At 38.7% G+C, this 16,115-nt stretch overlaps 1 protein-coding gene and 1 long non-coding RNA gene across 2 annotated transcripts in view; both read left to right on the top strand.

Moving 5' to 3' along the window:
* The window catches only part of LOC135427167 (uncharacterized), a 203,575-nt gene that overhangs the window by 12,400 nt on the left and 175,060 nt on the right, over positions 1–16,115 (top strand). The gene's annotated exons all lie outside the window — the stretch shown is intronic.
* Obp56h (Odorant-binding protein 56h) lies at positions 5,022–5,729 on the top strand. Its single transcript, XM_064680465.1, has 2 exons — positions 5,022–5,165; positions 5,233–5,729. Exons 1-2 carry the CDS (start codon positions 5,109–5,111, stop codon positions 5,581–5,583), a joined length of 408 nt encoding a protein of 135 aa, XP_064536535.1. The 5' UTR covers positions 5,022–5,108; the 3' UTR covers positions 5,584–5,729.

Raw genomic sequence — 16,115 nt, 5'->3', positions numbered from 1 at the left:
TGTAAACAAATTACCCATAAAATAAGCTAAGAATTAACATAAGGTTTAAATTTTCTGCTTCCTTCTCCATATTTTCTCATCTATTAGGTATGCTTCTTTAATTTTATTTCCGTTCAATATCCTTCATACCAATTTCTCACCCCTCGTCTCCATTGCTCTTGTATTTAATGGAATTTGACTGAAAAACCAATTACTCTACCACAATGCCCAAAAATAATTTTGATTTCATTTCCTGCTGTCCGGCACTTTTGTGGTCATCGCTGTTGCAACCAATGCAACATTTACAACAACAAATGTAACAACAAAAGAAAGAAGAAATGAATAAAAACCTTCACAACATGAGGTACCTACAAACACCCGGTTGTTGCAACCAGGGGCACAAAGAGCCCACGTGGTTTGGGCAATTGTTAAAGGTCAGTCAACATTTTTAGGGGGTTTTTCACTTTCCGTTTTTATTTTCTATTTTTTATACCCTGCACACATCGAAAGTGGAAGCATCTCAAACCCGAAACGGAATGTAGAAATGCTAGGAATTTAAAATTTTAGTTAAATAGTGTAATAGGGTGCCGTAGAAAAAAAGGGTTTTCATCTTTTTCTTCGATATCTTCTCCCATTTTGATAATATTAATAAACATCTATTATTTGACATGTGTATGTACTATAAACACAGAAAAATGTTTTACTTTAAATATTTATCACCAGAAATCGATTCTTCCTCTTAATTAAAAAAACAAAACTTATTTAAGGGGTACATCCTTGGTATATACACTCTTTTATATGCCGTAATTAAGACCTTAAAATTCCAGAAAGATCGGACTATAAACACCGAAGCTAACAAGGGATGCATTTGCCCTAGCACATACGTGATATGGGAGAGTGTGTGTGTTTCTTTATTTTTATGTATAGTTAAAAGTTAGAAAGTATCTAACGACAGCTTGGCGCTGTGATCAGGGTATCTCCCAGTCGGGCACTCCCGACTAGAACAGTCTTGTTTTATTTGGCTAAAAAACACACACAGCGGGTGGTGTGGCCGCGGTAGGTGTGAAAAATACTACGGAAATAAGAGAGCAGGAGGATTTTTATAAAAAATATAATTATGAGTGTTAAAGTAGAATTTGGTTCCAGTTTAAGAACCCGTTGCGAGCATCAAAAGGCGCCGACTTGAAGCGACCAGGTTTAAGAGTTGGGAGGGGGTTAGGGAGGAGAGCTGCGTTGTAGGGGGGATGAGCTTAATACAGTTGTCAGTTGTTTTGTTGTCTCGCCAGCTGTTAATGAACATTCAACTGGCTAATTAATTTTATACATTTATTAAACTTTTGGCGCACGACAGGCGGTGGATGGGGCCGGGGAAGCAGCAGGACGACAGGGTCTAGAACGGCTGCCGCCAAGCCACGAAACTATTTACCATACAAATCTAATTTTATCAACTTTGTCTTTTGCGTCCGCCCGGCCTTAACTAGCTACATGGCCGAGCTGTGGTCCCTGCTTCCGTCTGTGCCGTACTCTCTCTCTCTCTCTCTCTCTCTCTCTCTCTCTCTTTGTCTCACTTTGCCTTTCTCTGCCACTCTCTCTCTTTCTCCTGCTCCCTTTAGCCTTTTGCTCTGTGTCAAAACATTGTGACACAGTTCTGCTTTCTTACAATTTGCGCCCGTTTCTATTTTCATTGTGCGTTTGTTACGGCTCGCGCCATTCTCTTGGCTCATTAACGTTGGCCTTTGTTTTGGCCCTGTCATCGGCGTCTGCGGGTCCTGCTGGCAGGACAGGAAGCAGTCACCATTTCAGTACTTTTTGTACTCTACTAGGAGGCATTTTTATTTTGTCACGAAATAGATTACGCATAGAAGATGATATCTCCGATCCCATACGCTATATATATTCTTCATCTGTCGTCCTGTTTGTATACAAACTAGTGTCTCAGTTTTAAATCTATCGCTAGGAAAGTTTTTGTTGCAGTCAGTATTCTTTAACCGGTTGGATCGAACTACTATATCATAACGGTTCGTTCGAAGATTAACTTCATGTTTAATATATTTGTTTTGCAAGATATCTTGATCAAACTCGACATTAATTAGTTTCTCTTTGATCTTTTTATATGAGCTATATCTTATTAGCATCGGATAAATAATTCGTATAGCAGGAATTGGTCGGAATTTCAAATAACTCCGACCAAACTCTCTCTACACAACTGCAAGCCCGAAAACCATATGTCTGTAAGAGTATTTTATCTTCGTCGTATCGCAGATAGCGTTTTCTTGTTGTAATTTATAAAAGTCCACAGTCTTTATCTCCTTCTCCATGTCTCTCTTCTTCTAGTATCGCTCTGTAGTTGGGTTCGGCATGTAAATCAGGTCAAAACAATGCAACTGACAGTGAATTGTGCTTCGGTTGAGTTTCGTCCTGCCACTATGACACATTCAGGACTCTAGCACAGTTTACTTCATTATTGGTTACTCAGCAATTCATTCACAGAGGACACACCTTGTAGTTGGCCAGCACTTGCCTCGCTCGCATTGCCCTTTTTATGGCCATGTCCTTTGCTTATCCCGGGTTGACTAATGACAAGCAGCCCGCCAGCCAGCCAGGCAGCAGCACGTTGCCAATTCCTGCCGGTTCCCGGTTGTCCCGGTCGTCCCGGTGTCCCTTTGCCTTTTTGTCAACGACTCTTACTCATAGTCATTGGCCAGCTTAACCAACTACGTCTCATCTCCGTCTCCGTCTTCGTCTCAAACTCCATTTCGCATCTCCATTTCAGTTCCAGTTCTTTGGCTTTAATGGCGTTTGTCTTCTTGCTGCCTGGTAAAAAGCCAACTTACAAGCAGCAGCAGCAGCAACTACTACTCAGGGGCTGCACCTCAGTCCCCGTCCAATGGGCGTGACAAGTGGCAAGGGCCAAAGCCCAGAGTCCAAGTCCAGAGGCAGGTGCGCATTTTATAACAAAGGCATAAATTATTTTCACTGTCAGCATTGCTTTCGGCATAGTCGTCTGAACGGGGCCTGTAAATGGCATTTGCCTCGACTTATTGTTTGGCCTATTGATTTGAATTTGCCCAAAGTATTAGATAACTTATATAGTCCACATCTATCGATAGGCCAGTTCAGAGTGTGGGGAGTCAGGCAACTGGACGGGGCCACACGCTGCTTGTTTAATTGTTTTTCTTTGTTATTTTTTTTATTGTTTTTGTTAACTTGGTTTCCATAGAAAATATTTTGATGCGATTTATTTACACAGATTAATGGTATAAATATAATTTTAAATGAAATATTTAATGCAAAGTCCTGAGATCATTTTAAAGCATTTATTTTTACTATTTATTAACTATTATGTAAAAATAGAGAAAATTAAATAGGAATATAAAACTTCATCTTTAATTTAATATTTAACTCTTTTTTTCAACATTATAAATTTGTTAAATAAAACGTTTCGTCTCAAAAATATTTATCTAACTATCGAATTATAAAGTAAACAGACACATACGTTATTTTCAGAGAAATGTATGCATTTAATGTTACTAGTTTAGATTGCATTATTTATATTTTTGTACCCCTTAAAATGGACAAATTGCGTAAATGTAGGTTTATAGATTTTGAGCTTATAAGAGCTTAGAGCTCCATATTTGGTAGACTAAATTTTTATAATTTAATAAAATTTAATGTAATATATTTAGCCACAACCACACGGTTAGACAATCTTTCGCAAAGCTTGCTTATTGATATAATGCGACATGCATTCGATTTGTATTGTTATATCAATTACATTTAACAGAGTTACATATTTATACTTATCGATATCTTATTTTAACAGCGGCATAGTTCAAATTTTAATTCAAGCTATTCCAAATCTTACAAATAATTAAATAATCTGAGCTTAACACCACAGATAAGGGCACTTTTCTCAGGGTATCTCCTGGTTGATCTATTTTACATGTTACTTTTTTATTCTCATTTTCGACACGTGTCAATTAAAGAGTGTACTTTACTGTTTTTTATGTTAATTGCTGTACATTTGACTGGCTCTCATCAAAAATCTAAAACTACAAATTTAAATGAAAATTGCTTTTTTTGATGAATGTTGAATAATAGCAAAACAATTGTCACCTCACCATGACTAATAATTTGTTAATTCGCATCATTCAAGTACAATATAAGAACGATGCGAGGAGGGGAGAGCTTTGACAATTTAGTTGATTATTTAATAATGACCTTGCCAAAAATCTGCAATTGCCAGTTGGTTAGAAATTGGAGAGCAACGAATTGTTTAAATCATCTGCGGATTTGTTGGCCAAAATTGGTGTAAAGCGTGCACAACAAATTATAATTTTTGTCTAGCTGAATAATGTAGACAAAGGCTTAAACAAAAGCTGAAATTATCAGCATACACACACAGACTCACACATACAATACATAAATAATTGATTTGCTGTTGTTTAAGCAGAAAACTAATTGTGCTCGACCATTGTGTGCGTGTGTGTGTGCACACTCATGTTTATGTTTATGTGTGCACACACTTATTTCGGTGTACATTTGCGTGTGTGTGTGTCTGTTTACAATCCCAGTCGCCGGCGTTATAGATATAGCTGTTAATTTTAGCTAAAATATAATGACAATATCAAAAAAACGATCTGACCGGGAGTGTTCGCCTAGAGCATACTCTGTAAACTATTTACAAAAGTTATGCTAAGATAGGTGTATAAAAAATCAAAATTTTATCTCTCTTAATTTGACTATTATCAATTAGTATTTTATCTTTATTAATCTGTTAGTTATTAGCGTTTTGTATACCCCAAGCTCTTCAAATATCAGAGTTAAATGAGGTCATAATGAATACAGCTGAAGAATATATAGTAATATTTGTATTAAATATTATTCGATGTGTGCTCCAGTTCTAAAAGTAAAGCACATTGCCGCACGCATGCCCATTTCTATGGATTACAGGGTATTAAAAAGGGAAATTCGATTATTCAATAATTGAAGCATTGTGCGTAATCAAACACTGAAACAGTATTGCAAAAACTCTAATTGCTTAAATTGCACTCACTTGTGTGGGCCGTATATAAACAGCAGCTTTTTTAGAATGTCCACAACAGTCACAGTTGAAACCTCAGAGCAAAATGAAGCCAACTTTTTTCTCAGCAGCTCTAGTCTTTGTCGTTATGTCGGTTGTCCAGGTAACGTGACGGCTAATCCTTCAATGAAAACAGTTCATGTAGAGCTTCCACTATTCGGCCTTTGCAGTGCAATCCGAATTACCAGCAGATGATGAAACAGTGCTTGGACGAAACTAAGTTGACGGAGGCGGAGCTGAAGGCGTTCATGTCCAGTGGCATGAACAATAATCCCAATGAGAACCTCAAATGTTACGCCAAGTGCCTAATGGAGAAGCAAGGCCACCTGGTCAATGGACAGTTCAACGCTGACGCTCTGCTCAATAGCCTCAAGGATGTGCCCCAAATGAAGGATAAAATGTCTGAAATCTCGTCCGGTGTGAACGCATGTAGGAACATAAAGGGCACCAATGATTGCGATACTGCATTCAAGATCTCCATGTGTCTGAAGGAACACAAGGCTGTCGGGGGTCCACAATAAAATAACTAGATAGAGTTATTTCCCCCATTCAATTCAGCAGGGCTCGGAGGTGTTAGATTAATGTTAAATAAATGTTTGTTTGTCTCTTGATATAATGCATTAAAGGAAATATTTGTGGTGTTGGGCTTTTGGCAAAAGTGAGAGTGCTTGAAAAAAGATTTTCATATATATATAAAATACTTTGTTTTGACTGATTGACTGAAAGGTGAGACCAACACGAAAGAGTTACTAGGACTGACTTTCAAAAAAACGAGGCTATCTAAGCGTCGGACTATAGAGTCGCAGGTCACCGGTTCAAATCCAGCAGCAATTTTTATTTAAACAGACAATTTAAGCGGCTTTATATCCCTATTTAGCAACATTTTTCAAAAGACTCAAGCAACGCCGATTAAATTCTTATAGTATTTGATAAGTTATGAAACTATAACAATTTAAAAATATGCTTAAAGAATTTGAGGCAAAGCGAACTCTTGCTTCCATAAATGTGGTAGAAATCTACCTGAAAGTGAGTAATTCCCAATACCAATCCTAACTTTGTATTTGCTTATCTTAAATGTAATCGATGTGATTGTATTCTGCGATCAAAACATTCTGTGTGCAAGGTGTGTTCCAAAAATATTTCTGGGACCAAGCCCAGCGCATCCTAGAGAGATGACAAGCCAGACAACGCAGCACAGACAATTCCACTGACCAGAGACATTTATACCTCCAATAAATGTTGCTGGTAGTAAGCAGCAGATGAAGATGGTCCCAAGTGGAATATGCCTCAATGTGATTTATCAAGAGTCGCTTGAGAGCGCGCACGCACGGAGTTCTGGGAAGCAGCCATTGACAACCTGTTTCCTACAAGACGACAGCGCGATGTTGTCTACGAATATCATTTGTCAATTTTAATAAGTTTAAAATCAAGATAATTAAAACAACGCACAAAGCGCATGGGGAGGTGGGGCTGGGTGACTGGACGTAGTAATGCGGGACATTGTAGCTGGAGAACCTGGTCATGGCCATGGGCAATGGGATATGGCAATCCTTTCCATTTTCTTTGGAACATTGTGACACCAATTACCGCTAATAAATCATTTTCACATGTGCGTGTGTGTGCCCCGCACCCGCGCTCTCTCCCGCTCTCTCTCTCTCTCTCCATAACATATGAGCTGCGCTTAATGGGCTACAAGCAACTGCGCTGGATTGGAGTGTTGCGTGAAGGGGGTAGGAGGAGGGGGGCTTTTGGACCAATGTAACCATAGAAGATGTAACATAAATCAACGCCGCCAGCCTGCAACGCGCAGTTCATTGCACTTGCAACGGGGTTGAGATGATGCTGCAGATGACGAAGCTGAAAGGGAGGGAGGGGGGTTTGTGCTCCGCAGGTTGACAAGCCCTGGCGACATGAGACAACGAAATTTTGTACGCGTGTGTTAAAAAAACTGAAGAAGAAAAGAAAAGAAAGACAAGAAATTCTTTGAAGGACAGTGAACGACCCAAAGCCAATGACAATTTGGAGAAAAAAAGATTCGAGCGGAGTACGCTGCGGCTCGAGTTGAGCTACTTTGAATTGAAAGGAAAGGTCGGGTCGTAGTTGGAGTTGAAGTTCGGCCCAGCCCAGTCCAGGCCAGGCGGTAGCCATAGCAGCCGCATGCATACAAATTTGTTGCGCCGCCCTCCCCGTGCCGCCCACCCCAACCTGGACAGAGCGGCACTTGAAATTCTGCAGCTTGGCCATGCATATAATGGCTTGGCCTTTTATCAACTAACAAATACAGGCAACAACAACAGGAACAAAAAGAAACTTTGACGATGGATGACTACAGTCGTTGCCTGCACTGGAAAACTCAATTTGAATATTGTTGAAACTGAAAAAAAAAAAAACAAAAAAAAACATGATGGAGATGTTGTCTTCGAGATGCAGCTGAATAAATACTCTTGCAGACTTGAAGATATAGATATAGGATACATATAGATATTGGAGGTAGATATAGAAGTAGAATAGAGACATAGAAGTAGGATGTAGATGTATATGTAGATGTATATGTAGATGTATATATGTAGAAGTAGAATGTAGATATAGATATAGATATAGATATAGATATAGATATAGATATAGATATAGATATAGATATAGATATAGATATAGATATAGATATAGATGCAGATACAACAGAAGAACGAATTTAGTTTGTTCTTTATCCATGCGTTACACATTCCATGATATAATTAAAATACCATATGCAAGGGTAGACGAAAACCAAAGAACCAAGCGGCAAGCAGCAAGACTTGAGTCCAAGACGCAGAAGAAGATGGCAGCAGCAGCAGCAGTAGAAGAATATGAACAAGAAGAAGAAACGCATGTGCCACATGATGAAATGCAGTCAAGTTAAAAAGTGTCACTTGAGTTATGAGTTCATTGTTTGTACGTAGTTACGGTGCTCAGCAGGAGAGGGTGTGCAGTGTGGTGCGGTGTGGCGTGTGGTGGGGTGTGCTGTGGTGTTGGCTGGGCTAAAGTCTGCCTTTCAATGGGATATATTGTAAAAGTTGCTGTTGATTTGTTTTTAGGCTTTTGTTCAGCCTCGTCGAAAGGGTTGCTGCATCTGCACAGTTGGGCGGTTGCTTCGACTTGCGATTTGCCTCTCAATGGTTGCCAGTGGAGACCAAAGTGCTGCTGAATGACTTGGCAAAAATATTGCCAAGAATTTTAAACAGTTGTTGTTTATGGTGATGAATAGTATACTATGCAATGGCGGGCCATATATATCTTTGAAACTATTTTTGATGAGCGAATGGAATGTTTCTTAAAGGATTTTAATATATTATTAAATCTATATAAATATGCAGTGCTTATTAGGCTACATGTTTCGTTTCATAACATGTTTAATCTATAATCTAATAAAAAATTTCAATTACGAGCTATAAAAGGAATCATCTTGTGTGGGTAGAGATTTTATATTTATATTATATTTATGTATTTTTACATTATTTATATATTAACGTTTATTTTTCAATACATTTTATATTTAGTTAATGTCGGTTTTAACGACCTTATCATTTTATAAATATTTATATATTTGGTAAGTCAACACTTGTCCTTTTTGGAGTACGACTCTTATTTTTAGCGCTTTAGTAATATATTTGGCTAATCATTGGCATAAATATGTACATACAGAATATGTACATTTGCATTTGATTTGTTGTTATATATGTACTTCCTTTGTGTGTACTTTAACTATCAAAAGTTCCTATGGGCAAGTCCTCTAGGAAATTCCCTTCTACCGCCTTATAGTATATACATATATCCAAACAAATACCGTTTGAGGTAAAGTTTTTGGAATTCTCACGACTTTATTATTTTCCTGTTGCCAGCAGTTTCGCATGTTACCGATTGTTAGCTCTCAGAGTTAGATCTAGACCCACCTCAACCTAACATTATATTCATAAATCAACTTTGGTGCTGCTGTTTCGGCTGCTGCCTGCGCTCAAAGACCATGCACAGCAAATTGTTAACATCCGGGTAATTTGAATAAAATTGTGTTTATCACTCGCGACGCACGAGCTCTTGAATTTTTGGTAGATAAAAATAGACAACGGGGGCGAGCAATTAAAACTCAGTATTTGGGTTTTATTTTTTTGGGTATATATTTAGGCGCGCTTAATTATAGCAAGTCGGTTCAAAAAGTAGGCGTCTATAATGAATGTATTGAAAAGGCGGTGACATGCAACCGATAATTAAATTTTAAATTCTAAACAGAGACTGGGAAACCGTCCGACACACACACACATCCACACACAGGCAGACACAGTTCCCACATAATAAGGATTTAGCAATAAAAACTTTTTAGGTGTTGTACCTATGCATATGTAAATTTCCGCCAGGGGTCGGTGCAGCATTTCGTGTTCGTGCATCTTGAGCGGGCAGCGCGGGAAAAACAGTACCCAGTTTGCCTAGTTCTACAGGTCACAGTTGCCCGTTGCCAGTTCTGTTACTTTTCATTGAACTTAGCAAACGTGTACCCGCACATAATGTGGAAAAACACAAAACTAAAAGTGTCAAACGTCTGCCCGGCCAACCCCTGCCACAGATCTAAGCCCCATCCCCCCTTGCGCGCTGACGCCTTCTGCATTTGGTTTCTAATTTGGGCGCACGCTCCGACTGCAAGAGAGGAAACAACAAAAGGGCCAAGTGTGCGAGTGACGAGTGGCATTAGGACGGGGGTGTGGGCTGGAGTTGCGGTGGGTGGGGGAAAATGGCATTTCCGTTTTTCACACAAACATTCGAAGGGCAATTTTTCAAAATTGAAATTCATTTTATATGAAAGACGAAAGACCAAAGGACAGAGCAACAGCCACGCCTGTCTACGCGTCCATTATTTCTCATATCACCCAGTGCGTATCTATGGCAATGCATCGCCCAAATAAGATCGTTCAGTGTTGATAATGCTGGTATGCCAGCCAACCAGCCAGCCAGCAAGTGTTGTAAATTGCGCCAAGGGGTGCACCGCAGAAGGGGCGACAATTGTCAAGCCAGCCAACAGCAGCTGCTGATAACTGGACGGACGCTGCTCGCTGTCTTATAGACCCATCTTCAAATTAGTTCCAGTTCTGTCACAAAAATAGCTAATTCTCTGCGCCAACGTATCAATATATTGAGATCTAACTATAGCCCAATAATACTGTTTAAAGCATGTCACATGCCAACTTATTTAAAGATATATATCTTTTAATTGACAATTGATATAGTAGAAGTTCAACTTAAAATAAAATGAAAAAATTCATAACATTTTTCCATTACATAAAATCTTTTATTATTGTGATTTTTTGTATATTCATAAAAATAGTTATTTATATTATATTATCGTAAATATTTATTTACTTATACTTATTTATTTATATTATATATTTATATAAACATAGCTATATTTTATTTATATTTAAACAAATTTTTTTTTATGTTTTTTATTATTTTTATTTATTTTAAATTGTTTTTATTTACTTTTATTATATATTTATTAATTTGTCCTATATATATATATATATTCATTTCCAAAACACTGTGAAGAAAAAATACCTTTAAAGTGAATTTAACGAATTAGTAATATAAATGATTTGATTTACTTTAAAGACAAGTTTAAATATTGCTTGGTTAATATTTTGTTTACATTCTCTTCAAATGCAAACAAAAAAGAAAAAATTAAGAAAATAATGAAATGGGGAACAAATATGTTTAGAGGTCACAAATGTGTTACAAATTAGAACAAGGATTAGGTGAAGCAATTTTATGCCGCTCTTTAAAACTTGAAAGTAGAACCAATTCGATTTTAAAAATCGCAACACCCATTCGCCCTATCATAGCAAAACCATGGGATAAGGGAAAAAATGAATCGTTAGCAAACAATTTTTGCAGTCCCAACCAAAACCCAACATTGACATTTGTAACAAAATTAAACCAATTTCCCATGCTCCTGGGCCAATATAAAAATAATGAAGAAGAAGCAGCAGCAGTATCATAGCTACAGAGCAAAAACCTGACCCGAACACACTCGTAATGTAAACAGCGGACTTTTTGGAAAACCCCCCAACAAATGAATGAATGACTGACTGACTGACTGACTGATAATGGAATGGGAGACGGACGGACGTGGCTTGTCAATCAAATTGTCGCGAGGGACGCACACGCAAATTTATTAAATCGATATGCCGTCAAAATTGAAAGTGGTTGCTTTCGCATGTCTGGGACCTTGACAGATACAAGCCAGAGAGAGAGGGAGAGAGAGTTGGAGGGAGAGGGAAAGGTTAACTCCCCAATAGAGCAGACAGTCGAAAAGCCCAATATAAACATTTGCATTGATTGCATTTCGTTGAAAAGTAAAGATACTCTCTTCTACTTTTTTTTGGGGGGCAAATATTTGAATGTCGTGTAAAATTTAACAGTTGTGTTGCCATAAAAAAATTAGCCAGACTGACTGTAAAGGCTGGAAACCGCAGGGTGCTGAAGCGGGCCTGCAGACTGAATCTTATGGGCCAAAAATGTATTGTTATTACAAGCGATTTTAGAAAATAATTAATAGCAAGCGGTGCGACGAGGCGGCTGTCACAAGCAGAAATTACAGAAATTACTGGAGGACAACAACAAGAGTTACAAGCAGAACAAAAGGCGAAACGTAACTGGACATAGGGTGAGGGGGGCAGCGAGCGGGACAAAGGACTAGAGAGCAATTGTGCATTTTGTCAATGGGAATTAAATTGGCAGTCGCTGAGACGCGACAACTCCAAATGTCAACTGACACATAGGTTAGGGCCACATTTCTGGTTGAGCCAGGAAACGGCAGGATGTCCAAAAGTTCCCAACACAGCCGAACGGTGGATGGTTGGGAAAAGGGAGTTCGGGGTCGAGGCACAATTGTGGGCATGTTGAGCGGTCGGTCGGTCAATGGGATTCGATCGCTCAGTTGGCTGGTCATTCCCATCATTAGCGCCTGTACGTGTCAAATTGATGCTGTTATTGTTGTGCGAGTGCGTGTGTGTGTGCGTGTGTGTGTGACTGTGTGCCAACTATTTGACATTTAGCTTAGCCGCGGGTGACAAATTTAATGGACGTTCCCGAGCATCTTTTGTCAGCTCACGGCTCGAGCCCGCTGCTGCCGCGGCCGCTGCTGCTGTTGGTGTTGGTGGGGGCTGCTATTGATTTTTGGCCTCAGCGTCAAGTTATTTGACTATCTAATTACGGCTCTACATATATGGCCAGACATTTGGCATAAATATTTTGTAAATAAGACACACAGCGACTCGGGCACAATAAAACTCTTTGTGCCCATGGCAGCTGCCAACATTTTGCACTCTGCGGCCACAAGATAAAGGAATTAAGCAGACTAAATATATTTAAAGAACTTAAGTCCCCAATCCGACCCTCCACCCTCCACACACACAAACGTACACAAATTTCACCCTTTGCTGAAGACATGTGTTAAGGCGTTGAAAATGATTATCTGCGAGTCGTGACTGTCGAATCGCACGTAGCAAACATTTTCTTTTTGATATTCTTAATATTTCACATTTTTTCAATCTATGTGAGTTTTGGTGCTTTAAAAATGTACAAGAATATATATGTATATATTCTTTTTTTAAGATTTAATATCGAGCTGATCGCTACCAAGCAAAGACTGTGAAATAAGCTATAGTTATAATTTTTTTTTTTGGCCAATGAAGGGGATTGAAGACATGTCTTAATACTGAACGGTGTTTGGATGATTCGTCTTGTAGATAGGTCTCAGGGTTGGAACCTTTAGAGGCGACTCTCTGGCGATCGCGTTCAGATACCTCAGAAGCTTATCGGTGTAGCTTATATCCGACCTATGTTACGCAGAATAATAATAGGATTATTTTTATTTATATATGTAATATCAAAATATTGAAAAAACAATTGATTGCTCATCTTTCAGAATTATTTTGAGTTTTCATTTGAAGTTTCCATAGTTTTCTTTTGTCGTTTCTTATTGTTTTTTTTTTTCATTTCCACATAGTTTCCCTTGACTCCCACTATTCGACACGTTCAGCTCCGGACTGCAATAAATCAATTAATTGAGGACAGGCTTGTAAGCAAATCGAGCTCGTAAATTATAAGGGAGCAATTGTCATGCATACAGAAAATTCTAACACAATTACAATTCGACAAAGAAGAGTTGCCACGAAATGCATTTGAGGCTTTTCTTCTTTTGGTTTTTTTTGAATTTTAAGTATTATCAACGTGTCTCTGAGCAGTTCTTTTGCAGCCCAGGCATGACTGTAACCATTAACCATAACCATAACGCTATCTCAGATGTCCAAGCCACGAGCTTTGGCTCTATGGCCAAGACTCTGGCTTTGGCTGCTCTCATATAAATTATTTTTGATTGATGTGGCTCGCACTGCAGCACGTGCAACCAGCTCGTTGAAATTCGTCAAAACCAAGAGAGAATACAAGAGAAAAATATTAAAACGAACCAAAGAACCAAACAAAAAAAAAAAAATACTGTTGATGATTAAAATGCAGGCAAGGTTATGTGTGGCGTTTTACCAGGAAAAAAATATGCTTTAATTGTCTTGCTTTTTGGTTATTGTATATACCTATATATGATTTTTGAGTTCGTAGAATTAACGAGCGGGCTACGTGCACGGCATTCTCTAACAATTATCATTGGATTTTCAGTTATGCCTTCTTATGCATGACAAAATTCTTAAATATTGTATGTGAGCAACTGGACATTTCTTTTCTATTTTAGTTAGAGCGCGTTTACCGTAAACTAGTTTAGACGCCTGGTAACAATTTCTAGGAATTTTCCTGTTGCTAAATGAAAAATTGTAAAACACTCGAGAGCTGCACGTGTCCAAATTGAAGGCACACTCCCGTTGATTGAGGGGGCAAAGTCTGTCTAGAACTTTGTTTTATGTATTTACCGGGCCTCTTAAAGTGCTATAAACGCGCTCAAGTGCGCGCTCTAAGCCGACTCTAGACGAACTTGGCCAAGAGGCGCTTGTTTTATGTAATGCTGCCTGCTGCCGGTTTTATTAGCTCGGCGCGTTCGTATGTAATTGCTATTATTTATTTATTTTCAGTTTTTTTTTTCTTACCAGCTGTACTCGATTCACTACTGCCATGAAATTTTCCAAGAATTATTGCACTCCTGCTTTCACGGAAAGACGTTTTAGTTTTCTATGAATGAGTTAAAGACTAGTTAGGAGTTTTTTAATCTTTTAAAATAGATAAAAGATAAATGTAATTTTTTGTTTAGCCCAAGTGCTGGGAAAGATGTACAAGATTAGGCACAGCATTTAGTTCTGAGAGAGCATACTAATTTGTAGCATGAAAGAACTTATAGACTAACTAACAGCATAATATTCCGTCTGCTCGGGAATTTTAATTTTTAATCTACAAAGACTATTTTGATTATATTTAAATATTATTTTTTTGGCATTATCCACATTTAACTAGAAGAATTATAATTTAGATTAAAATGCAATAATGATAAGTTGTATAAAATTGATATATTTTCGATAATTAAAAATACATCTATCTGCTGCTACAATCAATACATAAAGCTTGAAAGGCTTCCACTTCAATTTCCTTCTGTAAACTCAGCAAGAATCTTTAGTTCTCAGCTGCTCAGCTTACGCAAAGGATGCAAAATTCATTCTCAATAGCTGAAATCCTTCTGAACACTTGTGAAAGGAAAACGCGTGACGAGTAGACAAAAAGGCGGCACTTGTTGAAGTTTAATTGGAAAACGCAAAATGCAATATTTGCTCAAAGCGTGGCACAAAACTGAAAACTGGACAAGACAACAACAACAAGCTGAAGAAGCAACAGTAGAACTAGCTGAACAGAAAATCCATCAATAGATCAAAGCTGCACAGGACGATGGCTACACACGGTGCATCCAATTGCAATCATCGAGCGGCAAAAAGGGAAAGAAAATGTAGTTAAGCAAAGCTCGAAGAGCGCGCGCCGTCAAACTCGCCACAAAAATAGGCCTCAAAAATCAGGCAAGGACGACATGGCTAAAATCACAGAGAGAGAGAGTGATAGAGAGAGGGAGAGAAGGGGAGTAAGAGTAAGCGAGAAGTCTGGCCACAGGAAACCTACTGGCCACGATGGCTAAACAAAGTTAGACAAGATTGTGCAACAAACAAAACAGGCGGGAGCAGCACGCAGAGACGGTATAGAGGATGGGGCAGGGGTAGCTGTTGCAGCAGAAAAAACTGCAACTGTGGCTATAGCCATTGCATTGTTGTGGTTCTGGGGCGTTCTCGCTCTCTCAATTCGGAGTCTCAACTCGGCGAGCTGCTGCCCAGCCCACTCACCTGTTAATGCCGGCTTGTTGCTGGCCTCCCCACAGCTCCCTCTTCAATTGAAGCTTCTGCTTTTGCTCCTGTTGCTGCTGCTGCGGCTGCTGCTACAGTATTTCCAGCTGAGTTGGTTGCTGCTTGGCGAGTTTTGCAAACTTTTGCCGTTGTGATTGTGTGGGGCATAATTGCATGCGATTATGCTGCCTGCTCAGCTGTGCAATTTATATCATGGCAGCGCCAGCAACAACAACAACAACAACTATAACAAAGATGAAGGCAGAGACAGAGACTGTGTGTTGGTGCTGCAAGAAGAAGAAGAACTACAGCAGTTCAGCAATCTTCACACTTGCTGCGAGGGCCAAGGCGAGCCAACTGCAGAGCGCACAGTGGTACATTCCATTAAATAACTCACGCATTTATGAGCTGTGTTTTCAACAGAAAGCGGAGTTGGGAAACACTAAATTGAAGCTAAGCATCAAAAGCGGAACTTGAAATGATATAAAAATCAAGTTTTCGATACATAATTGAATATTTCGAATATTTAGTACCAAAGCTGAACTTTTGAACGAAACATAAATTTTTGGTACACATCGGAACCGACACCGAAAATTCAGTTCCCCGATTTTATTATTATTTATTATTTATTTGTTATTAATTATTAATTTTGTAATACTAATGGTCAACAAAACGAGTGTCAATATATAGGAATAAACATAGGA

This window comes from Drosophila montana, unplaced genomic scaffold (genome assembly GCF_035044405.1).
Source record: "Drosophila montana isolate Dmon_TW-CO22-7 unplaced genomic scaffold, ASM3504440v1 contig_2127_1, whole genome shotgun sequence".
NCBI classification, from domain to species: Eukaryota; Metazoa; Arthropoda; class Insecta; order Diptera; family Drosophilidae; genus Drosophila; species Drosophila montana.
The sequence above is the reverse complement of the archived record's forward strand: the minus strand, read 5'-3'. Positions and strand labels throughout refer to the sequence as shown.

What these genes read in the sequence shown, in the direction of transcription:
- Obp56h (XM_064680465.1), top strand. Translation starts at nt 5,109, where the DNA reads ATGAAGCCAACTTTTTTCTCAGCAGCTCTAGTCTTTGTCGTTATGTCG. An exon ending in TCGTTATGTCGGTTGTCCAG is followed by an intron (nt 5,166 to 5,232) that starts GTAACGTGACGG and finishes CGGCCTTTGCAG; the next exon opens with TGCAATCCGAATTACCAGCA.